The 25,371-nt window shown below is 48.1% G+C and overlaps 1 protein-coding gene across 2 annotated transcripts in view; it reads left to right on the plus strand.

The window, feature by feature from the left end:
• The window catches only part of POLR3B (RNA polymerase III subunit B), a 1,087,861-nt gene that overhangs the window by 442,765 nt on the left and 619,725 nt on the right, over positions 1–25,371 (plus strand). For both annotated transcript variants that reach the window (XM_085652533.1, XM_085652534.1), the window contains one exon: positions 16,788–16,949. In XM_085652533.1, coding sequence (XP_085508659.1) covers positions 16,788–16,949 — 162 coding nt within the window. The remainder of the gene's footprint in view (positions 1–16,787; positions 16,950–25,371) is intronic.

Genomic DNA, 25,371 nt, shown 5'->3' on the forward strand with positions numbered 1-25,371 from the left:
TCTGGTTGTCCAGGCTTCTGCCTCGCCGAGTGCGTTCCCTTCTGCTCCTCCGGACAAGGAGTCTAGGAAACTGGAGCAATTTGGGGAAAAGATTTTCACATCTGCCAGCTGTGGGTTGCGGGCTGTGAATACTGCGTGCCTGCTAGGCCGCTATTCCCATTCTGTGTGGGACACTGTGGCACAGGTGCTGCCTCAGTGCCCTGTGGAAGCACGGGCGGTTCTCTCCCAGGCCATTACCGAAGGGAGAGATGCTGCAAAATTTACTATTCGTTGTGGACTTGACTCTGCCGATTTTTTTGGTAGGGCACTTTCCACAACTGTGGCGCTCTGTCGTTATGCTTGGCTCCGAACTACTGGCTTTTCTGAAGATGTCCAGAACACCCTGTTGGACATGCCCTTTGATGGTACACGCCTCTTTGGTGATGAGGTGGATAGCACCCTAGAACGCTTTAAGGACTCTCGGGCTACGGCCCAGTCCTTGGGTCTCGCCACCACACGTACTCCCTCGGGGTCTGCTTTTCGGTCCTTTCGAGGTCAAGGTCGGGGCGCCCAGGCGCGTTCTTTTCAGACCTGCAATGCTGGGCAGCCACAGTCTCAGCGCAGCTGCGGACGTGGGACCCGCCGTGGTGGGTCCCGAGGACAGCGGATGGGTCAGCCAACCACCTCCCCTGCTGCCGCCGCCTCTAAACCGTCCTAGTACTGTGTTTCAGGCCCACCTGACGCCAGTCTGTGGCAGAATTCGCCATCACCTTCCCCACTGGCGCTCCATAACCTCGGACAGGTGGGTTCTGCAAATAGTCCTCTGGGGCTATTCCCTCCCCTTCGAATCTACCCCTCCGGCCATGCCACATCAGTACCACCGCATGTCGGGGGTACACTTGGCACCTCTCAAGCAGAAAGTTATGGCCCTCTTGGCCAAGGGGGCCATTGAGCGCGTTCTGATGCCAGAAGTAGGTCGTGGTTGTTACTCCCACTACTTCTTGGTTCTGAAGAAGGACCAAGGTCTGCGCCCTATCTTAGACCTCCGGAACATCAATCGCTTCCTCCGAAAGGAGAAGTTCAAGATGCTCACGCTAGCTCAGGTATTGTCTACTCTAGACCTGCAAGACTGGCTGGTAGCGTTGGACCTGCAGGATGCTTATTTTCATATCCCCATCCTGGCAGCCCACAAGCGGGCGTTACCTGTGGTTAACGGTGGGCCACGGGCACTTTTAGTTCACCGTGCTCCCTTTCGGCCTTACCAGCGCCCCTCGGAGTGTTCACTAAAGTGATGGCGGTGGTCGCAGCTCATCTGCGCAGATCAGGGGTTTCAGTCTTCCCCTATCTCGACGCCTGGATGTTGAAGGTGGGCTTGCTCCAGGCAGTCGTCTCCCACCTTCAGACTACGGCCGACCTCCTGCATTTGCTGGGGTTTTCCATCAACGTGCCGAAGTCGCACCTGATTCCCTCTCAGAAGCTCCACTTCATCGGAGCAGTTCTGGATACGGCGCAGTTTCGAATTTATCCTCCCGAACAGCGAGTCCGGGACATTCGGGCTATGATTCCGATCTTTCGGCCGTGGTCCTGGGTTTCGGTCATGAAGACAATGAGGCTGCTGGGCCTCATGGCCTCTTGCATCCTGCTGCTCGATCATGCCAGATGGAGTATGCGGGCTCTGCAGTGGGATCTGAAGTTCCAGTGGACACAACATTGGGGGAACCTCTCCGACTACGTCCAGATCTCGGAGGGCACTGCACAGGACTTGCAGTGGTGGCTCACGAACCAGCGTTGGGTTAGCGGCAGATCCCTCTCCCTTCCCCAACCGAAGCACACAGTGGTGACGGACGCGTCCCTTCTGGGATGGGGCGGCCACATGGAAGAGGCGGAGATCAGAGGCCTCTGGTCTCCGGCGGAGTCCAAGCTCCATATCAACCTTTTGGAGCTCAGGACGATCCTACTTGCACTCAAAGCCTTCCTTCCCTCTGTCAAGGGGAGAGTAGTGCAGGTGTTCAGACAACACCACTGCCATATGGTACTGCAACAAGCAAGGCGGGGTGGGGTCGTGGACCCTATGTCAGGAGGCTCTACGTCTCTGGACGTGTCTGGAATGTCAAGGCATTTCCTTGGTGGTTCAACACCTGGCAAGTACCCTGAACGCCAGGGTGGACAAACTTAGCCGAAGGTGCATGTTGGATCACGAATGGCATCTTCACTCGGAAGTGGTGCAAGGTCTCTTTCAGCAGTGGGGAGAACCTTGGTTAGATCTATTCGCCACCGAAGAGAACACGCAATGTCAGCAGTTCTGCGCGTTGGAGTTTCCAAGACGGCACTCGCTAGGCGACGCTTTTCGTCGCGAATGGAGTTGCGGTCTGTTGTACGCCTTTCTGCCTATACCACTTCTGTCCAGAGTGCTGAAGAAGATCAGGTGCGACCGGGCCCGAGTCATTCTTGTGGCACCGGACTGGGCTCGAAGAGTTTGGTATCTCGAGCTACTCAGTATGTGCGCGGATCCCCCGATCCGACTGCCTCTATGGGAGGATCTCCTGTCGCAGCAACAGGGGACGGTCCTCCACCCGAACCTGTCCAGCCTCCACCTCCTTGCGTGGAGATTGAGTGGCGACAGCTGATTCCATTTGACTTGCCTCCTGAAGTCTGTAATGTGATTCTGGCAGCCAGGCGTCCCTCCACTAAATCGGTATACGCATGTCGGTGGAAAATATTTGTGCCATGGTGCACAGCAAAATCTGTTGATCCTCTTGCTGCCCCTCTTTCTGAGGTCCTATTTTTCCTCCTTTCTTTGGCCCAGCAAGGCTCTGCTTTGGGCACTATCAAGGGCTACCTCTCTGATCTTTCAACCTTTCTTAGGTTGCCTGATCAGTCCTCTCTTTTCAAGTTCCCGGTTGTCAAGAGATTTCTCAAAGGTATTACTCACCTTTTCCCTCCTATTCCTTTTGTGATGCCTCAATGGGACTTGAATCTGGTTCTCACATTTCTCATGTGTGCTCCATTTGAGCCTCTTCATAACTGTCCTTTGCGGTTATTGACTTTGAAAACTTTCTGGTGGCCATCGCCTCCGCTCGATGGGTGAGTGAGCTCTTTCCTGCAAACCTCCTTTCCTGACGATTCATCTGGACAAGGTTGTGCTTTGACCGCGTCCCTCCTTTCTACCAAAAGTAGTCTCTGCCTTTCATCTTGGGCAAACTGTAACTCTGGCCACTTTCTTTCCACCTCCGCACCCTTCAAGAGAAGAAGAGAGGCTCCACCGTCTGGACCCAAAACGTGCGCTCTCGTTCTATCTCAACTGCACACAACAGTTCCGAGTGGATGACCAGCTCTTTGTTGGCTACGTAGGCGCCAAGAAAGGCCGGGCTGTGCACAAGCGAACTATCTACCAATGGCTTGTCTTGTGCATTAAAGCCTGTTACTATCTGACTAAAAAGGAACCTCCGGTTGGGCTGAGCGCCCATTCTACCAGGGCGACAGCGGCTACCACAGCATTGGGACGCGGTGTTCCACTGCAAGACATCTGTCAGGCCGCTACTTGGGCCTTGTTGCATACTTTCACTAAGCACTACTGCCTTGACAGTCCGGTCTGGAGAGACGGCTTCTTTGGCCGTTCAGTTCTCCGTGACTTTCTGGTGTAATCTCACTTCGCAGACCCGCTACCGGGGTTGGTATTGCTTGGGTATGTATTCTAAGGTAAGGAATCTATCACTAACGTGTGTCTTTCAGATGCACAAGTTACTTGTGTAACGATATATCTGTAAGAGACATTAGTTAGTGATAGATTCCTTACCGCCCGCCCATCCTCCCCGTTCTGCGAACTGTTCTCTAGGGTTCAGGTCATCCCTTTCAGGGAACTAGTTCTATTGCACCAGTAGTCGGTCTCTGGTATTGCTCTGCGCTTCTGGCGCGGGAAAGTTGTGTACAGAACTGACGTCAACGCGCGTGGGCGCATCTAAGTAGCTCTGACGATGTCATCTCGGCGGCTACGGCCCAGCGATGTACGCAGAGCAGTACGACGACGCCTACTGACGCACAGGGGTACTGCTGCCGAAAACTTTCCGGATCCAGTCTGACGCCTGGGCATATTCTAAGGAAAGGAATCACTAACTAATGTCTCTTACAGATATATCGTTACACAAGTAAGTGATTTGTGCAATATGTCCACACATGTAATATAATGTCTAAGGGCTGTATGGCCTGCTGTAGGGGCGACTAACAAATATTACATGCCGTTTTAGGGGCATGGCACACAGGTGTTTGACATGTCGTGTATTCACTTTTTAGAGCACCTTGTCATGCAGCCTGCAGTGGCAGACTAAATGAGTTTGGTGCTGGGTCCCTTAGAGTGGCACAAGATATGCTGCATCTCTTAGGGACCCTCTTTAGTACGTATGCCCTAGGTACCAAAGGTACCACTTACTAGGGACCTACAGAGGTGCTAAGGGCCTGGTCATATGGGGATCAAATGAACAGTTGTCTTGTTTTTAAGAAAGAGCACTGGTGACCTTTTTAGCAGGAACCCAGTGCACTCCAGTCAAAGTTACATTAGTTGCTAGGCAAAACGTGCGGGTACCACTACAACAAAAACCCAGTTTCCTATAGAATGGTGCACAGAAAAACACATTGATCCCCTTTCTGTCCCCCTTTCTTTTTTTCTTTTTTTGGCTTTTAATTTTTTTTATTTGAGTACAGGCTGAAGGATATAACATACATTAATACATGTATTTGTCTTTACAATCAACAGGTTGTTCTCATAAATGAAAAACATAAAGCAGTCCAAAACAGAGGAGAAGAGCCACACTATTCCATAAAAGTACCCCAATTCTTTTTATATTTGATCAAGGAGCGTACCCCCCTAAGATTTGCTAATGCTAGCTCCATCGAGTGGATCTCAGTTACCAGCGCCCACCAGTCCCACACCGTTGGTGGATCAGTCCCCCTTTCACAGGTTCTCCTGTTTGGTTAGCAGGGCTCTTCTATGGGCACTGTTCAGGGAAATCTTTCTGCAATATCTGTTTTTCTTCGGTTACCGTCCTTTTTCCAATCTCCTATTGTACCTAGGTTTTTGAAAGGTTTGTATGTTTTCTCCCACTCCTTTTGTTATGTCCCAACCTAGTCGTCACTTTCCGTATGTGTGGTCCATTTGAACCTCTCCACTATTGTCCGCTCAGGCTCCTTATTATCAAGGTGGCCTTTCTCGTGGCTATAACATCTGCACTTGGGAGCAGAGAACTTCAGGCCTTGTCCTCCAAGACTCCTTGTCTTAAAATCTACCCAGACAAACTGGTGCTTCGTATGAGAGCCTCCTTTCTTCCTAAAGTGGTCAGTCCATCACTCTGCCTACTTTTTATTCTCCACCTCATCCCTTCATGGAAGAGGAGCCACTTCACCGTCTGGACCCAAAAAGAGCATTGTGGTTCTACCTAGACTGTACGAGAGAGTTCCAAGTGAATGATCAACACTCCATGGGGGTATGTCGGATCGAAGAGAGGGCGGGCAGTACAGAAGAGGACCATCTCATAATGGATCATACTCTGTACAAAAATCTGCAATGCATTCACTAAGAAGGAACCCCCTGAGGGTTTGCATGCTCATTCCACTAAAGCTAAAGTTGCTACTACTGTGTTAGCGCACAGAGTTCTGGACCTGGACATTTGCCGGGCAGCAATGTGGACTTCCCGGCACATGTTTACCAAACTGTCCGGTCTGGATAGTCGGGTCTGTAGGGATGGGCACTTTGCCTGTTCGGTCCTGTATGACTTCATCTTGTGAAATTGGTCCACAGACCTACCTCTGGGAAGGTACTACTTGGGTATCTAGTCTTAAGTAAGGAATCTACTACTAGCACTCTCTGTCAGATGAACAAGTCACTTACTTTTGGTAACGCCTTATCTGGTAGTTACTCTATCTAGCTGCAGATTCCCTACCGATCCACCCATCCTCTCCACTCTGCGAACGGATTTCGAGGGAAAAGGCTTTTCTATTTTGAGGCCCTAGTTTTTCACACTGTGACCCTAAGCTTCTAGTGTGGAACGTTTTGGAAAGTAACCGATGTCAGCGTGTCTGGGTGGTGCCTATATAGCCACTGCGAACATCATTTCTGGCACAGACGACACCACGCAGAACCGAATTATGCTTTTTATCGGCATGCAGCGGTACTGTTCATGAAAAATTTCCAAATTCAGTCTGATGCCTGGGGATAATTCTAAGGTAATGGATTTGTGGCTAGATAGTCTCTACCAGATAAGATGTTACCGGAGGTATGTTGCTTGTTCTTTTAGCCTGGAAAGAATTTGCTCTAGGCACCATCAAAGGTTACCTTTTTGAATTTGCCAGACTAACTCTCCTTTTAAAATAACTGGTCCTGAAGAATTTCCCAAAAGGTTTATAACGTGTTTCCACCTAAGGCCTTCGTGATGCCACAGTTGGAGTTAAATCTGGTTGTCACATTTCTAACATATACCCCTTTTGCACCAATGCACAGTTGCCCAATGCACCTACTCACTCCTAGACTGGTCTTCCTGGTTGTGATAACATCTGCACGACAGGTGAGTGAGTTTAACCTCCCTTTTTCCAGACAAACTGGTATTAAGGACTCAAGCTGCCTTCCTCCCAAAGGTGGTTAATCAGCTTGTTGTGGGATCCTCTGGGGCAAAGAAGGGCAAATCGGTGCAGAAATTTGCCATCTCTCAATGGATAGTCATTTCCATTGAGATCTGTTCCACATTGGCTAAGAAGCTGCGTCCAGAAGGCTGAAGGACCCCCTCCGCCAGGGCCAAGACTGCTACCACTGCATTGGCATACATCCTGGATATTTGTCAGGTGGCTATATGGGTATCAGTGCACATGTTCATGAATCACTGCTGTTTGGACAGCCAGGTTTGTCAAGATGTGATGTAGGTGAGTACTTCTTTACCCGCTGACATGGTCTGGTGTTAGTGGTTGTATTGCTAGACTGCTCTAGTGTTTGTTGTTGTGCTGTATCAGTACTTTTTCATTATGCGTCAACTGGAGGCTGTCCTCATTGTGCTTGGAAGATATCCTGTCTTTTGCTGATGCTGTTACCAGAGGGGATGCAGATTAACTGATTAGGAAAGCACTTAATCTGAAAAACTGATGCAGTTTAAGTGCTTTCTTCGGCCTGGCACTTGGTCATGCTGGTTTGGCCTACTAGTGTAACTGGGGCGTAGGACATTTTAGGGTTCTGAGCTGTATTTGTGTGCGTGTAGGGGGGCAGGGTGCAGTGTTTTGTCTTTGTGGGTATATGTATTGTTTGTGGAAGATGAAGAAGTTTTGAGAGCTTGTTGTGCTGTGTAGATAATAAAGTGAGGTGGATGCCTGAAGACATTGTGCATGAGTGTAGTTGTGAGGACAGGTGTTGTGTGGAAGTCTGGTCAAGGCAATTTTGTGTTGGTGTGATGTATGGTTCCAATTGCCATATGAGTTTTATTTTGTATCTTGAATGTGTAGACTTGGGCATGACTGGGAAACCCTTTGTCGAAACCAGATGGGCTCCATACACTGCCTGTCCTGTGAGTGAGCATCTGTTACTACATGTTCTGCAGGCATACATTTTGAGGGGAGTGTGCAGTCATGTGGTGGTAGGTCCTAATGTCCGAGGAGGTCTTAAGACTGGCACGCCTTGGACTATTGTGCAGTGGTAATTACAACCTAGTTGTTTTCTCGTTTCTTAATTTGACATGAAGTTTGGTGAGCATCATGTTTTGACACGTTGTAGAGTTACTTTGATTGCTATTTGTTGTATTTGTTTATCTTAGTTGGAACTGGAGAATGTAGCAGGTTGTTGTTGGGAGAATGGGTAAGCTAGACATATTGAAGACGGAGTAACTGTGAATGATTATCCTGTACTTTATATGCAGGAGACGAGGCTGTTCTTTGTTTCATTGTTTGTAAGTTAGGGAGGTGTCTAGCATCCTGGGTCTCTCCTTTCCCTGTAGGTCTGAGGTCTTAGTTAGTATCTGGAATGCTGAGAGTCAATGATGTCATAAAATGGTGGTGTAGAGTGGAAGGTAGGATAAATGGACAGACGGATTGAGAATGGAGCCCTGACAGGACCTAACCACTGTTGCTTTAACCTAAGGGCTTTACATAAAATAAACAACGTGCCTCCTACCTCAATGGCTCCAGACTCTTGTATGAAGACCCTGCCCTATTACTTAATCAACTTGCCACTGTTCTTGGTCATATTGCTTTGCTTTACTGATGTCTCCCTAATGGAAGGTTTCTGTGGTGTAAGTATTTTGAAAATATATAAGCAAAATTGTGTGAACTTTAAATCCCTTTCACATTAGTTAATTTGGAAGATAGATATATTTATAACATTTTAAAAATATTTGTTGAGAGTTCAAAGTACTCTTTGCCACCAGATTGTGCTTGGTATAACAAATGGTAACTCCAAGCTTAGAGGTAAACATGAATCAGGTTTTAAGGACAGTTGATGTGAGCACTGAATGAATCTTGCATAAAGAATGTTTGGGTGCATGTCAATTTGTTTTGTAATAGCCCTCCTGTACTGGATGCAGAGCTGGTGTGACATCACTGGAGGCATGTAGCATCACTCTGGTACCCTTACGTTAGATCCCTCTTTTCTGCACCCATCAATGCGGACCTGGAGCTGTTCTCAGTAATTTTTCATGTTTTTCAGTGAGGTTTTTTTCCAAATTCTTGAACCGCGTAATGCTTTAGGGATGTCTTTGCTGAAGAAATCAGGGTTCAAGCCTTGCTGCTCGTGTCACGTCTCATACAAAGCAAGACCATCAGACAGCCGGAGGCCAAACTCTTCATTGTGCACGAATGAGATTGGTGAGAGTCCTAGTAGTGCTCTTCTTCTTCCTCCGAGTTATTGACAGAGAAGGAAGCACATAAAGAGGATAAGAAAGAGAAGGGACGATGCCTCACCTTAATGTCTCTCACGAGGTAGGTCGCTGCGGGGGAGCGCGAGTAGACCTTGACCTCTGGTCTAGGTCCGCTCTCTCCTCGGCAGCTCAGCAGTACCGCCGCCTCGCCGCAGTGCTGAGTCCTCCTCCTGGCGAGGGTTTGCGCCTGCTGCCTGATTCATGATTCCTGCCTCGGAGCTGCTCCTGTCTCCGCCTGCCTGGTGTCCTTTTCTCGCACTTATCTCTATTAAACTCCTTTGCCTTTAATTTAATTTCCTCTGCCTCTTTCAATTTAATTTCCTCTGTCCCGCTAGGTGTCTTCTTTCCATTAGCCTTTTTCTACTTAAATCTATTCACCGCTGGTTTTCCTGCCGCAGCTACCCCTGCAGCCCCTCCCCCTGCACAGCCCCCGCTCCCATCCTCACTTCTCGCCCCCCTCCCCTACTTAATGGCGGCCGCTACGACCGACCGCTGCCAGCGTCAGGGATCCTGGATCTACAACCCCCGACCGCTACACCGCAGCCGCCCTCCTCGCACTCAACTCCGGGAGAAAAAACAACTGCTAGAGATTGATGCCGAACACCACCCACGGCCAGTTCCCTTGCCGACACTGCCTACTATGCTTCACCTTCAACAGCCCCTTAAAGACCACTGAACCCACGCCAGACACCCAAACCACCAAATACGTGATGTGCATCCTCCTCAACGTGTGCTCACTACACAGACACACCATGGAGATCTGAGACCTGCTCGACACCCTCTCGCCAGACATCGCCTTCTTCACGGAATAGGGACCAATGCCACTTCCGCCCCCGACATTTCTACCACCATCCCCAACTGATACAAGATCCAGAGAAAGGACCACCCCCACCGCCCAGGAGGCGACTCGCCATCACACACAAGAACTCCCTCAGACTCTCCACCTCAAGCACTAACGACCCCCCTCTAACACAGAGCACCTCCACTTCCAGATCCAAACCTGCCCCAGAACCATGCTACACGGGACCCTCGTCTACAGACCCCCCGGGCCTCGCGCTTCTTCCGCCACCACCATTGCCGACCTAGTCGCACCCCTCGCCATTGCCTCCACGGACTACATTCTCATCGGAGACCTGAATTTCCACCTCGGCAACCGCAGTGTCCCCAACTCCACCACCCGCCTCGACAACCTTGGACTGAAGCAGCTCGTCATCACCCCCACCCACAGAGCCAGACACACCCTCGACCCCATCTTCGCAGGAGGGACTAACATCCACTTCAGCCCCACCACGCAGCCCCTCTGGACAGACCACCACTGCTTACACTTCACTTTCAACACCACCACCGCACCCAAATCCGCCCCACGCCCTCCACGAAGAAACTGTAGCAAGATCACAGAGGAACACCTCAACATCACCCTCCTCCAGGCCCCCCCCCCCCCCTCTGCCACGACCGACGCCAACTCCTCAGCCAAAGAACTACACAGCTGGATTGCCAGCTGCGCGGACAAGCTCGCACCCCTCTGCCATCCCACCAAACTACACCCCCTGAAGGCTGCCTGGTTCACCACCGACCTCCAAGAAGCCAGGCACTTATGCAGACGCCTCGAGAAACTCTGGCGGAACAGGAAAACCATAGAAGACTGGAACAACTACAGGAACGCCATGAATGAATACCACCAGCGCACAAAAGCCACCAAGCGGACCTTTATCAAGAACAAAATCCACACCAATGCAAGTAACGCCAAAGAACTCTTCAACGTCATACCAGTTCACCAAACCCACCAGCGAAGCCAGGAATGTCACACCTTCTCAGGACCTCTACAGCAAGCTCAGCTCCTACTTCCACCTGAAAATCATGGATCTCTACGATAACTTCAGCGAACAGATGCCGGACACTACCCCCCCACCCACCACTGACAACCAGCTGACCATCACCACGTGGAAACCTGCCACCACCGACGACACCACCACGACCATGAAGAACACCCACTCTGGAGCCCTCATGGATCCCTGCCCACTGCACATCTACCACAGAGCCGCCGCCGCCATAGCTCCCGAGCTAGGCCGGACCATGAACGCCTCCCTCGAAGCCGGCAGCTTCTCTGACGACTGGTAGTGGGCAGAGGTCAAACCCCTCCTAAAGAAACCCTCGGCTGACTGGACGGACCTGAAAAACTAACGTCCCATCTCTCTCTTTCCCTTCGCAGCCAAAGTCACCGAGAGATTCGTCAGCACCCAGCTGACCACCTTCATCGATGAGAACGCCATACTCGACCTCTCCCAGTCCAGTTTTAGCAGCAACCACAGCACAGAGACCGCCCTCCTCGCTGCCACCGATGATAACCGCATGCAACTCGACCAGGGCCCCACTGCGGCTCTCATCCTACTAGACCTCTCTGCAGCCTTCGACACCGTCTCTCTCAGCACTCTTGCAGCCAGACTCCACGACGCTGGTATACGGGGAACCGCCTTCGACTGGATCTGTACTTTTCTCTCCAGCAGAATCCAAAGGATCAGACTCCCTCCCTTCCTCTTCGAACCTACAGAGATCAACTGTGGAGTACCTCAAGGATCTTCGCTCGTCCCCACTTTCTTCAACATCTACATGGCCCCCCTCGCCATCATCGTCAGACAGCATAGGCTCAGTATATTATCTCCGACGACACCCAGCTCATCCTTTCTCTCACAAAGAACCCCGAAGGCACCAGACTCAACTTCCAAGAAGGAATGAAAGACGTGGCAACCTGGATGAGCGACAGCTGCCTAAAACTGAACTCGGAGAAGATAGAGGTCCTCATCCTCGGACCCTCCCACTCTGTGTGGGACAGCTCCTGGTAGCCACCTGCCCTCGGAACCCCCCCCCCCCCCCCACCCCTACTAGAATCCTCGCTCACCTTGACCCATCAGATCAACGCCGTTGCCTCCACCTGCTTCAACCTCCCCTGCATCCTCCGCAAGACCTTCAAGTGGATCCCCCTCGATTGCAGAAAGACCGTCACCCACGCACACATAACCAGCAGATTGGACTACAGAAACGCTCTCTACACTGGAATCAACAAAACCCTGCTACACAAGCTCCAGACCATCCAGAACACCGCAGCCAGACTCGTCCTCAGAACCCCATGACACGAGCACATGACCCAGCACCTACGAGACCTCCACTGGCTCCCCATCGAGAAGAGAGTAACCTTCAAGCTACTCACCCACGCCTACAAATCCCTCCACAACATCAGACCCAAATACCTCAACGAAAGAGTCTCCTTCCACGTACCCAAAAGGAACCTCCGCTCCGCTGACCTCGCCCTGGCAGAAACCCCACACATCCGCAGAACCAGAGCAGGCGGAAGAGCCTTCTCTACGTCCCCTCAAGGACCTAGAACTAGCTCTCAGTCAGCAACAGACACTCCCCCACTCTGCACACGTTCAGGAAAGGCCTCAAGGTCTGGCTCTTCATCTGAAGCCGGAGCTGCACCACCAACTGTCCCCCAGCGCCTTGAGACCATCACAGGTGAGTAGCACACTTTATAAACCCCTGATTGATTGATTGTTTAGGTCACTTAGTTGTTCTCCACCTCCAGTGGAGTCTTATTCAGAGCCATGCTAGTGGATTTCACTGCACCCAAAGAGTCTCTGATGGCAGTTTTAGTACTTCCTCCGGCATCCGCTACAATTACTGCCCTGTCGTCTTTGCCAGTCACACCGCCAGTGCCACTGTTGGCGCCAGCCTCTGTGCCGTTCCCGGCCCCAGTGCCTATTCCAACCTACCCAGAGTTTCTGGTGCAGGGTGATGACTCGGTGGGGTTCCTGCACACCATGATGGCTATTTTCAGAAATGCAGTGGTCTTCTCTGCTGTGCCTGATGGCCCCTTGGTACCATTTAGGGCTGTGTTTGTTTTACCACCGACAGGTTCGCCCTCTGTGCCATTCAACCCCAGAGACCTCTTTAGGGCACACTGGGTCCATCTTCATCTTCAGCTATTCCCTAGGAACGGCCCTGACAACATAGGCCACCCTGTTGAAATCTGAGAGAGACACAGACTACCAGAAGAGTGCAGGTACAGGGAGGAATCCCATCATGGGGCTACATTGTGCCAATAGTACTGGCAAATTATTGACATCATCTTTGGGTCAGTTCAGTCCATATCCAGATGCCAGAGGTGATTCCCATGACCACGATGACAGCCTTGAGGCAACCAATTTGCTGCCTCCTGCATGGTCAGTTGAACTGACTTCTTGCTGCTGCAAAATGCCAGTGACCTTGATATGTTCCAGAAGATGGAGTATCCCTGTGGACCAACTTCTCTTGAAGTAGCCTCCTTCCATTCGTTGGTGGTTGCAGAGCTGCTTCTTCTTTTCAGAGGCCCTACTCGACCTCATCAAGGTGGCCTTGGATAAACCCACTTCTGCTCCAGCTTTGAACCAGCTAATTGCCTTCTGAAGTAGATATTCCCCATGGGATCCTACCTTTCTGTCATCACATTTCTCACCATAAAGCCTGTTGGTGCAAGCATTCCCCTGAACCAAGTAGAAGCTTGTAGCTTTAATCCTGCTCCCCCAGATAGGACGTTTAAGAAATAAGAGGCAGTAGGAAAAAAAAAATGTTGGGCTGGTTGTCGGCCGAAGGTATCTTCTCCCCCATTCACTGAATGCCACATGTCTGCTGGCTAGATTAATTTTTTATTTATTTACTTACTATATTTTTCTATAGCGCTGCTTCATCAAGTGGTATTAGAGCGCTTTACTTTGTAACCACATTTACATATTCCTTGACACAATATGCATACAAGTTACATGAATTTAATCGAAACAAGAACCAAGAAACAGGAGCAAGGGGTTAAAGGTTATGGGCAAGGGGGTGAATCCTAGCACAGTGAAGAAAACATTAAGGGGAGGTTGCTTCATCTACTGTGTGAAAGGGAAGGAAATAACAGGGAAGTGGGTAGTTCTGTTACATATTGAACGATAAGTTGTTTTAAAATAGAAAAGTCTTCAGTCAAAGATATGTCCATGCTTTGCAGGAATGGCAGAGATGGTCATGCCTAGCTTACCAGATCGGAGCGCTTTGCAGAGTTGGTGAGGTATGGCCAGGATATCTCTAGGCAAATCTTCAGGGCAGGCCTGGACAGAGTATACTCAGTAGCCATGGCCTTGGGGTCGTCTGTAGCTGTAAGGAGGCATGCTTGACTGAGGACTACCAAGTTCTTCAGTGATGTGCAGGTGAGCCTGTAGGTTAGCCTGGTGGACCTGCCTTTTGATGGTGGTCACCTGATCGGTGACAAAGCCAGGTTAGCCCTCTGGACAGGCAGGGCAACCGCATGGTCCATGAATTTGGAATCCCCAGCCCGGGACTAAGTCACTCAGGAAGTTTCGGGGCATATCAAAAGGTTTCTCTCCCAGCCCGTCCAATAGCCAACCTAATTCCTGCAGCAATTCAGGGCAGTAGCAAAGGAAAAGGCAGGCAGGTCAAGCAACCCTTCTCCTCCTCATCCTTCCCTGCACCACTCTGCAAGCTACTTTAGTTCTCCTTAAGGGAACACACACAGCCAGTTGGAGGGAGGATATCAGCCTTTCTGCAGGCCTTGAGGGCCATAACAATGGATAACAATGAATCAGTGGGTCTTACAAATTCTAGAAAGGTGATATGCCCTACCTTGCTAACAGGCCCCTCCACCTCACTCACTTGACCCAGAGACTCACCTTTGGATTCTGCAGCAAGACATTGTAGCCCTGTTGTTAAAAAGGAACAGTGGAGTTGGTCCCAGAGCAGGATATTGGATAGGGGTTCTGTTATTTCTTGGTACCTAAGAATGAAGGCGGTATGTCTCAGCTCCTAGACTCAGGCCCTTGAACTTTTACCTTCACAAGGATATGTTCAAGATGCTGTACTAACTGGATGGTGTCCCTCCATGTGCAGGACGCATATTTCCACATATTGTTCCTGTAGAGGTACAGGTCGTGTCTGTGATTTGTGGTAGGTTCCACCCACTACCAATTTGTAGTCATCCCAATTGGTCTGACATTGCCACGGTAAAGGTGGGGTATTGGGTCTGATGCTCTGCTCTAAAAAAGTAATAATGCCTTCCAAATACTGAGCTGTGAGGAGCTAAAACCAAGTACACTGGGGAAAGCAAATGGCTTCCTTTTCTTGCAGCAGAAAGTCAAACCCCTCGAAAAGAGGAATGTGGAAAGCGTAAAACATTTAGACAAGAGTAAGTAAACAATGACAGCCTGATATGATCTTTATTATGGGTCAGAGAAGTCACTGACCAGACTCCATTACCCAGCGGCCCTTATTTTCCAAAAGACAGGTGTTTGATTTAGCTAACTGTTCCCCAACATCTCATAAAACGGCAACTATTTGCATAAAGGCACATCGACAAATGTTCCTTCATTTGGCCCATAGCAATTTATTTGGAGGATACCAAATGGTGTATAAAACCCAACAACATATAGTGCTGCAGATCTTTTGGCATGGAGTCTATGTGAAGGTAGCACATTGCTCTAAAATGTATCCCATATGCCGACTACAAAACAAATGGTAGACCCTTTAGGCTCTGCTGCCGACTATACCTATAATTAACGTGCTGTTTCATTTAACAGCTATGTGACCCATTAGAACCATAGAACCCTCCGGTGAGGACATGGGTATATACTAGTGATGGTGTACTACTCCACATTATAACCTGAAGTTTTTTACCTGAGGCACAACAGCTTCTGTTTTATGTGAAAAGTTCATATTCTTTTTACGCCTCAATGGGCCTACCCCCTGAAATGATCACAGATGAAGGCACGCACTGTATTTAGCAACTGATTGCTCAAGAACTATCAGATTGACACATTAAAACCTTTATCATCCTCAGTTTGGGGTCAGAGAAGGCTGTAATCACACAATCAAACAAATACTAAGAAAAACAACCAGGCCGGAGGCTGAAGATCGAGATAAGATATTACGTTTACTTTTTCCCCCCCCCCCTATAAAATACCCCATAGTCTTCAAAGGAATTCATTCCCTTTGAGGTTCTCTTCTGACAGCAGCCTGGATCTATTCCTGACATAGCCCGTAAAACCGTGATGAGGAAGAAGAGGCCACCACCATTCTGGTATACCACATCTTAAGCTTCTATGAACTGTTACATGCCAAAACTGGAAGACACAACCACTAATCTGGATCTATAAAAGGAAAATGCCGAAGGACTTTTTAACTCCTGGATCAAGTGTCCGTACTTGTGCATTGTGTATAAATCCCGAGTTTGTCTGAGCCTCAGGGATACTCTAAAGAAATTCCAAAGGCCCGTCAACTTGAGCACTAGTCTGATAGTGAAGGTGTTAAAAATGTGTTTGAGAATCAGTTTGCACCTAGAGCTTTTTTCTATCTTGGATCTTTAATGCCCAAATGACATGTTATACTGCAAGATTAGAAATATCAGGCATTCCGTAGGATTTTGGAATATGTTAGGGAACTGAAGTTTGATCAAGGATTGCTCGAATTCATCTTGTCCACATCAGAATACAAGGCAGTATAAAAGTAGTTATGCAGCCTTACCTTGAGTCTTCCGACATAGACCACGTCCCCTTAAAATACCTTCATCGCCTGGATAAACCCCCTCTTAATCTTTGCCTCCAGCTTGTGTGCTAACGGCGCTTGGGATGGATCACATTAAGGTGTTAATTCTGAGCATATAACAACTGGCCATCCCACCTCCTCATAGCCTTGTAGACCCCGAACAGTGTGCAGTTTCAAAACACTTCTAACGAAGACCATTGCCAAAATTGGGGCGGGGGGATTAGAAATAAAGGTTTTCTTAAGGAATGTTTGCAAAAAAAGGCGAAAGCACACTACTGATCAGTTTGTGACCAAAACAAATTGTATGTATAACTATAAGTGGTCTGATTTCACTGCAATATGTTGGTTCTTTATTTTCAGTTACTTTCCCTACTGTTTGAAGACTTGTTTAAAAAGTTCAACTCTGAAATGAAAAAGATTGCTGACCAGGTCATTCCCAAGCAAAGAGCGGCTCAGTTTGATGTAGTGAAACACATGCGCCAAGATCAAATCACAAACGGCATGGTGAACGCCATCTCTACTGTAAGTACTGCCTGATGCCCGGCATGGTTGTGTTTATGCATAGTTCTGGTCTAGTATTAACTGTGCTAGGAATGCTGTTCGAGCAAAATTGAACCTGTTGATGAATTCTTCTGCAGATTATTTCAAATTGCGTTTTTGCTCTAATCGCTGATTTAAAATGTGCTTGATTTAGTTTGTTAATGATGTGTGTACTCTCAATCAAGGCAGCATAAAACACATCCCTCAATTTTGACCCTTAGCACAACAGAAGGCTTTATTTTACCCAAGGAGAAGTACAATATCCATTTCTCTGTAGGCAATCCTGGCCAGTCAGCTGTACTAATGTCCAGAGGTTTGTTTTGTGCATCAATAGCGTGATCTAACTGTTTCCCATAGGATTGGGGCATTCTCCACTTCTCTACTGCTTCTGTTCGGAATTGCATTAGCTCTACGCTGTATGCATGGCCAGGTGTAATCTCAACACTTGTACACTTGGCTTTGGCCATCAAGATGAATTAATATGTGAAAGTCGGCTCCACTTAAGAGCAGATCCTATTAGGACATACTTCAAGAGCCGTTGCAGATGACATAGGTATTTATCAAACATCTAGAATCTTGCTGGGAAGGAAACGGAACCCTTTCTAGTATTTTGGTGGTTCTCCATGTTGGAATATTATTCTTCTGTGAGGCTAGTGAGCACATGATTTAGCCTGTGTTCTGAGTCCCTTTCACCTGTTTTTATAGATGCCCAACAGAGTCATATACATTTCAGACCTCAATACTATAATGAGCCTTGTACTTGTAACACCTGCTCGTAGCTTCTGAAATATTTTTAACATATTGATTTTACCATGTATTTAGGTCTTTTTTCCATTGTCTCTGTGGCACAAATAGAAGACGCTGTCTCATAGATAATGGGGCAAAATGCCATTTTGAAAACATATATATTATCTTTCTGCCGGCAATTTGTTTCTAATATTAATTTCACTGGAAGAAAAAACAGTTCTGGGAACCATCCGTAAGGTGGTTTGTAAGCCAAAGTCCAAATTGTTACTTGGAGAGTTCTTGATGAAACATGGCACAGTACATTTTTTACAGAAGTATGTTATCGTCAGTATAGAGATACACTTGGTATTATGTAGAAACTAATCTTTTCAATAAAGTACTTCATGTAATTTCTATCTCGATGCATGCTCCCAACTACCCTGTAAACAAGCATTTACAATGCAATAGGTCTCGCATTTACGCAAGTTTGAGCTATTCGCATTGTAAATTTAAATGTCTTTTATTTATGTTTTGGTTTTTAAAACAAGTAAAAGGCATTGTCATTTGCAATGCTAGTAGCTTAAACTCTCGCAAATGCGAGACCTATTGCATTGCAAATGCTTGTTCAAGTTCTATGGGCTGGGCAGAGTTTTGAGAGTGGGGCCATCACTGGGGCAGTCTTGAGGGGGAGTGGTGGGCACGCTATCAGTGTGCATATCGTCTCAGGACGGCCTAAACAACATGCGCACTGAGCTGTCTCCAACTAGAGCTGTGTTACCGGGTTGTAGACAGCAAGCACAGGCTCACAGTCTCTCTGGGAGCGCAAATTCAAGGTGCTCAGGCCAATTCTGACACTGCTTTCATGCTGTCAGTAGCATGAGAGCATCATCAGGATTGGCTGCAGGGAAGTCTGGGAGCCAGTGCTGTAGCGAGTACTCAGGGCAGAAGGGGCAAAAGTACACTAGCCACTACTGCGCCACAGTGCAACACCTATTAAAAATTAAATACAACAGGCAGGGAAGACCAAGTCGAAACAGTGTTTTAAAAAAATAATTGGCAAAAAAGTATAGATATCAAAGACAATTATCATTTCAACTGACCGGGGCTCACGCTAGAAAAGCGATCAATGGGCAGTGAGCTAAAACGTGCAAATTTCGATCTAGTATGTATACATTTTGGACTATGACAAATCAATATGATCTGGTCATGTGAAAACAATTAATTAGTTTAAGCTGAAACGTATATAACATACAAGTGTCGGTAACTTTTCCTCTAAGCAAGCACCTGAACGGCCTCGGAAGGAAGATAGTGTGTATATCCACAAATACTGACTCTATTCCTCGTATAAACCCCTGCGTCCCTTTTCAGGTTAGAAAATGAGGCTGCTGTTGCTAAAATGTGGAATGTACTTCAAGAGAGGTTGTCAGTGAACCCAATACAGTGTAAAGCTTAAAATCAGAATGAAATGATTGCCTTCCAGCTGCACACAGGGCGTAAATGCAACATAGTGTGATAGGCGTTGACACACTTCCTTTTATAAATAATACATAGACTGCATATAATCATTTCTCTTCACACATGTACTGAGTATAAGATAGCATAATAGAATATGTTTTCACAAAAGCTATCTGTTTATTTATTTGGAGGGTTTATTGTGTATGTGTTTATGTGAGCGTCTCTACAAGTGAGCAGTGGTATAGCATGGCGTCTCTACAAGTGAGCAGTGAGCAGTGGTATAGCAGGGCGTCTGTACAAGTGAGCAGTGGCATAGCAGGACGTCTCTACAAGTGAGCAGTGGTATAGCAGGCGTCTACAAGTGAGCAGTGGTATAGCAGGGCGTCTCTACAAGTGAGCAGTGGAATAGCAGGGTAGTAAAAGGCAGCCACAATTGAGGTACCGTGGGCACCCCTTGCACGTGCGCCCTGGTGCCATTGGTAGCCATGTCTGCATATATTTGGTGGAAGAGTGATCATCTTTGCCTGTGCATTTATTTGGATGTTTGTATGTGTGCACCTGTAGTGCCTCTTCATTTAATTATGCATCCATTTGGAGTGTATGTGTACATCAGTATATGTACAAGTCTGTGTTTCTGGATATTATTTTTTGTGTGTCCGGTGTGTGAATGTATGCTTTCACCTGTGTGAGTGTGTGTGCATGTATATTTTGGGGCACGTTTTGAAGCATGTTTCTGATGTGCATGCGGGAACCTCTCTTTGTGTGTAGTTTGCCTGTGTATCTGTTCGGTGTGCGCGCATTTCTACTCATGTGCTTTTTTTGCCATGTATTTTGGTGTTTTAATGTGCACCCGTACGTGTCTGCGGTGCTGCTTTCTGTATCTGTTAGCGTTTGTAGTGTATTTACGTGTGCAGCTCTGTGAGATGTGTATATCTGAATGGCTCGTTTCTCCAGGCCTCTCACTGAATCTTATATTTATCAGTAATCGAACGCGAGTCAGAAAAGGTGCGTCCCAAATTCACGGGAAATAATAGCGGTTCCACCGAGGCAGGAAATGTAATCCATTTCCTCAAGAAAAAATTTTAATAATCAACAAAATGCAGTTAGCCTCGCGTGCAATCGTCGGGCACAGTCCTTTCTCCATCACTACTCAAAGTACTGAAAAGACTGCTCTCGGGAATTTAAGAGAAATCCTAAATAGAGGCACGCCACTGTTCACACCCACCACCCCTTGTACCCTCCCAGTGCAATTCGACCTTGATTTAAGTGTTCATGGCCAGTGGCGTGGCTGAGGTGTCTCGGGCCCTAGTGCAAGGAAGGAAATGGGCCCCCTGGCCGCTGTCTGAACTGTGAAATACAGCCCCAGTCAGGGTTTAGTGGGCCTCTCAGACCTCTCGTCCCAGGGGTCACTGCACATGCTCCACCAATGGAGGCCACGCCCCAATGCGCGGCCTGTGCGCTGTTGCTGTATTAGAGCTTCTGCACCCAGGGTGGACCCAACGGGCACTTGTCTTCTCAGAAGGGAGGCTCTCCCACAACCAGCGGGAGACGTTCAGAGGTACGCCGACTCTGTGTGCACTCAAAGGAGGGCGGCGCCCCATAACTGGCCGAGCAAATCACTCGTACACAGGTGTGTCTGTAAAGAGTGGGGGCTCCCCTTTTACCTGTAGTGGCGACACTGTGGATCCAGTGTGGCCAGGAGAGGCCCCCGGATGCAGCCTTGTAAGGTCCGAGACACCGAGTACTTTAAATGGAAATATAAACTCGCTACCCCAGAGCGCCTGCCTGCTTCTGAAAAGTATGCCTTGACCACACTGTTCATAGGCAGTCGTGACCTTTATCACATATATTTGTTACATACTTAAATACTTTTTCGATTTACATATGTCTGAGCGCGACACAAAATCAATTTACTTCTGAAATTTCGAAACAAATAACAGTGATGGTGAATAAGGAACAAAACACAAACATTGTTCAAACGACTACAAATAATGTAACAAAGATTAAATGACAACATAAAATCATTACACCAGCATCATCAATTCAAACAATCCTAGAACCTGCTGCTTCACGCCTTAGTTAATTAGGACTGTTATCACAAGGGAAACATTTCTGGGGGGCTAAATCTTTGAGTAAGGCCTCCTCAGAAAAATAGCTAGACATTGACTAGTGGATGGCCCTTTGTGTATGGAGCCGATCTGGGCACTTCCAAGGCCAAGACGGATTTACGAACAATATGGAACCTCAAACCAGTGGAAGGCCATCACAAATGTGGCACTTGCACATCATGCACGAACACAGTGGAAGGGGTAGAGTTTTAATTTAACTCTATTAAATGGACTCCTAAAGAGTTCACAAATTGCAGAAGCAGAAACACAGTATATGCTATAATGAGCCCATGCCCTAAGTTGTATATTGGGAAAACCAATCAGCAAATAAATCAAAGACTTGCGCAACATTGCTCTAGAATCAAACAAAAAGTGTTGACAGCACCAATGGTCCAACACTTTATTGACATGAAGCACACTGAAAAAGAGTTTAAGTGGACCGTGCTCTTGGGCATCAAAACCCCATCCCACGTTTAGAAATTTCAGAAGTAAGTTGATTTTGTGTCACGCTCACTTCTGTAAATTGAAAAAGTATTTAAGTATGTAACAAATATATGTGATAAAGGTCACGATTGCCTATGAACAGTGTGGTCAAGGCATTAAGCCTGCTTAAATAAACAGCAGCATTGTAAAGTGGTAACCAGGTCACTCCCTTTCTTGATTAATAAGTTTCATTGCCCTACCTGGTACATTACGGACAAGACCCCCCTCTTGCACTGCTTCTGAAAAGTGGTAGGACGCTCCCTTTAAAAACATTGCACCTGCAGTGCCAAGAAGCACAGGCACTCTCCTGTTCAAATGAAAATGGTGCAGGTACTTCATGCCTGAGGTGCCTGTACATTTAAAGCACCAGAGACGCCCAGGCGGGCATTAGGGGCTCCGACACAGGCCTTGTGGGGTCAGAGTGCCGCTCCTGAACATGCAGAATGTGCCTGCATTCAAGCCATGCAGGCGCTGGTGACCGGGACAGACAGGAGTACAGAGGCAGGCGTAAGGCACAGGAGTTTGCAAACATGCCGGGGGTTGGAAGCAGAAGGTGTACCGATTCAAGTCTTGTAGGGTCAGAGACACCCAGGATCGGACTGGGACAGAAAATACACCGGTCACCAAAATAAAAGTGGCCCTATTCAAATCAGCTGAAAAAGTGGGCCACGTTTGCACATAGGGACAGTTTTGGAAACGTAAAGACACAAAATGCAATCATTCGTGCTTGCTGCAGGCGATGTTTGCGGGAATACCATGGAAATAAAAAGTACAATCTGGGCCAGCATACTTTAAAACAAGCCCAAAAACAGCCCATACACTGACCTGTCTGAGCCGCCCTTCCCCCATTGCCAGACTGCCCAATAGGCCAGCCCAACCCTGAAGACACCGAAGCGGGCAGAAAGGGGCAATACAGGCCCTGTGGTGGAGTGAAGGGTCACAGGAAATGCAGAAAGGACTGGTATACAAGTATTGTGGACATGTTGACTGCATACAGACCAAGTGGACGACGAGGGCTGGGACTGGCAGAAGGTGCCGGATACATGCCGTGTGTGCTGAAGATTGATACAGGCCATGTGGAGGTGTGAACGCCCAGGGTCACAGGGTGAGGCAGAGAGGCTTGGCAAGCAGAGACGTTTTAAGGCATGGGCGAAGGGGCTCCGGCGCAGGGCCCCAGTCTTTCGGGGGTCCCCTGATATAGCCAGCTCTGTACTGCAGATAGTCTTGCTCTGATGGCGTTGCATAGTTCTTTAACAGATTGTTTTAAATACTTTTTCGTCTTTAATTAATTTCTAATGTTAGTGAGTCTATTTCTGACATTTTGCAGAGAAATGTTGTGTTTATGTTGCATGCAATATCCATAAAAATAGTTTCCTTTAAATCAAAACAGGGTCTCGCATATGAGAAATTGGAGGGTGTCACACAGATTATTTGCAGTGATATTAGTGAGCTGCTACTGTGTTGCAATATTGAAACACAAGTCACTGTCCCCGAATATTAGCTATAACAACTTTAGAATTTGGATGAATGCTCTGTGCAGTGTCTGTAACCTTGCCAAAGAGGGCACGAAAGAGCTGAAATTGGACCATAAATTCCCAACATGGCCCTCCAAAATACATTCTGCCCCGAGTCCCCCCCAAATACTTAAAATGTCCCTGTTCGCAGGGTCACCGTGCGAGGTAGAAAGAACCGGCATACAAGATTGTAGGTGTCGGTGACTGGAACAGGCTAGCAAAAGGTGCCCGGATACAGACCTTGTGGAAGTGTGAAGGGACTAGAGTCACACGGTGAGGCAGAAAGGGCTCGCAGTGTCGCCAGGGAGGGCAGAAAGGACCCGTGTACAAGCATTGTGGGCGTCAGTGACTGGGACAGGCAGAAGGGGCCGGTGAAAGACCTCATTGGCATAAGGCTGACGCTGACAAGCACTAGGTGCCCGCAAACAGGTCTTATGGCCATCTGGCACAGGCAAGATATCAAACACGGGCCTAGCGGGTCAAAAGCACCAGGAAAGAAAGAAGGTGCCCGGATTCAGCGAGGGGCATTGGGTGGTGTCCGAACTACGGCTGGGGCAGTGTGGGATGCCAAGAATCAGCAGTGAGGCGGCAGGGCCTCTGCAGAACGTGGGATATTCACAGCAGGTGCATTGTTTGCAGTTTTATAAGTGAAGTCAACCCAACGCAAAGATATCGGGGTACTGTGCACGAGCACCAGCCACATTACACAAGGTCACATTATTTTTAGGCACAGTGAGATTAGGTGAGTTGCCCAAAATCACAGGATGTTAAGCCGATGCGGAGACTCGAACCTGACCCCCAGCTCCAAAGTCGGCAGCTCTGACCCTAACGCCACTTCATGACCCTTCATAACGCAAATATTAGTGTCCTAAGAAGGCAGTTAGTTGATATGCATCTTTCGAGAAACATTCTCAAAATACTCTCGAACATTAATTGCACAGAATTGTCCCAGTAACGCGGGGGTGCAGGTGCTGTGCTACTGTTCAAAGACTGGCAACCTGAGGGGGCGACCTGGTCACCCTCCCGCGCCCCCTCAAAGAAGTAGAGGCCCCCAAGAAGGCTGGCGACTGAACCTCCCCAGGTGCCACAGAGTTGATATTCGCACCGCCCCAACGCCATCCTTCACAGGAGTACTTACCACCGAAGATAAAGGGTCGGGTTTGTAGCGCCCCAGAGCCACCCGTCACGGATGCCCAGGCCTCTGAAACGAGGGGAAGGGGTAACCCCCTCTCTGACATCTTCACTTTCAGAATCCTTGTCCATCACTGACCCCAAGTTATAAGTGGAAATCCCGATTGCACACCTGAATGTGTACATTTTCAAAAACCCTCCTTTCCAAGATGTGTGCAGTTCCAAACACCTGCGCAGTGCTTACCTGGTACGCTCCGAAACACCCGGCTTCGCTAAAAAACAAGCAACAAACAAGCATCGATCTCTTGTCTTTATGGGGCCATGTGTTTCTAATTAGAAACACATGGCCCCATAAAGATAAGAAAGTGCTTTGCGACAGCAGCAAAGCAGGCGACCCAGTCCGGATCGGAGGCGAAATGACGTCTACAAAAAACCCCCAATGGCAGGCCACCGTTTAGCATAAACGGTGACGCCAGCTAATGGAAATGAGGGGCGGGGCTTCGAGTCCCTTTCTGAAAACCCCTCATCCACAAAATCTTTCGCCGAGCAAACAGTAATTTGCGCTGCAACGCACGTGAGACCTAAAAACGAAAGTACTCGTGCTATAAATGAGCGGCACTGGGCTGCATTGTGAAAGGAAGATGTCTCTCGAGAGAAGCCCATACCTGGCCTGGCCGCCACACTTGGAGCTAAAAATGACTGAAGGAAAAGTATGATTTAATCAAGCTAATGTTGACGATCGTCATTTTGAGGGTCTCCGATACCTTCCTCAACCAGTGGTATGCCTCGGTCTCTATGTTGTCTGTTATTTTCTCACAGCTGGAGCAGCCGATGCTGTTAAATTTTCAAGTCTGACAAGGCCTCAAGCAGCGGTGACTCAATGCTAAATGGGGCCTACCTTCAAGCAGCACAAAATCCCTGAATTTTCCACTCAAGGAACAGAGAGGCCAGAGGAGTTTAAGGGTTTGGGGACAAAAATGGCTTGGA

Source organism: Triturus cristatus, chromosome 4_1 (assembly GCF_964204655.1).
Source record: "Triturus cristatus chromosome 4_1, aTriCri1.1, whole genome shotgun sequence".
Classification (NCBI taxonomy): Eukaryota; Metazoa; Chordata; class Amphibia; order Caudata; family Salamandridae; genus Triturus; species Triturus cristatus.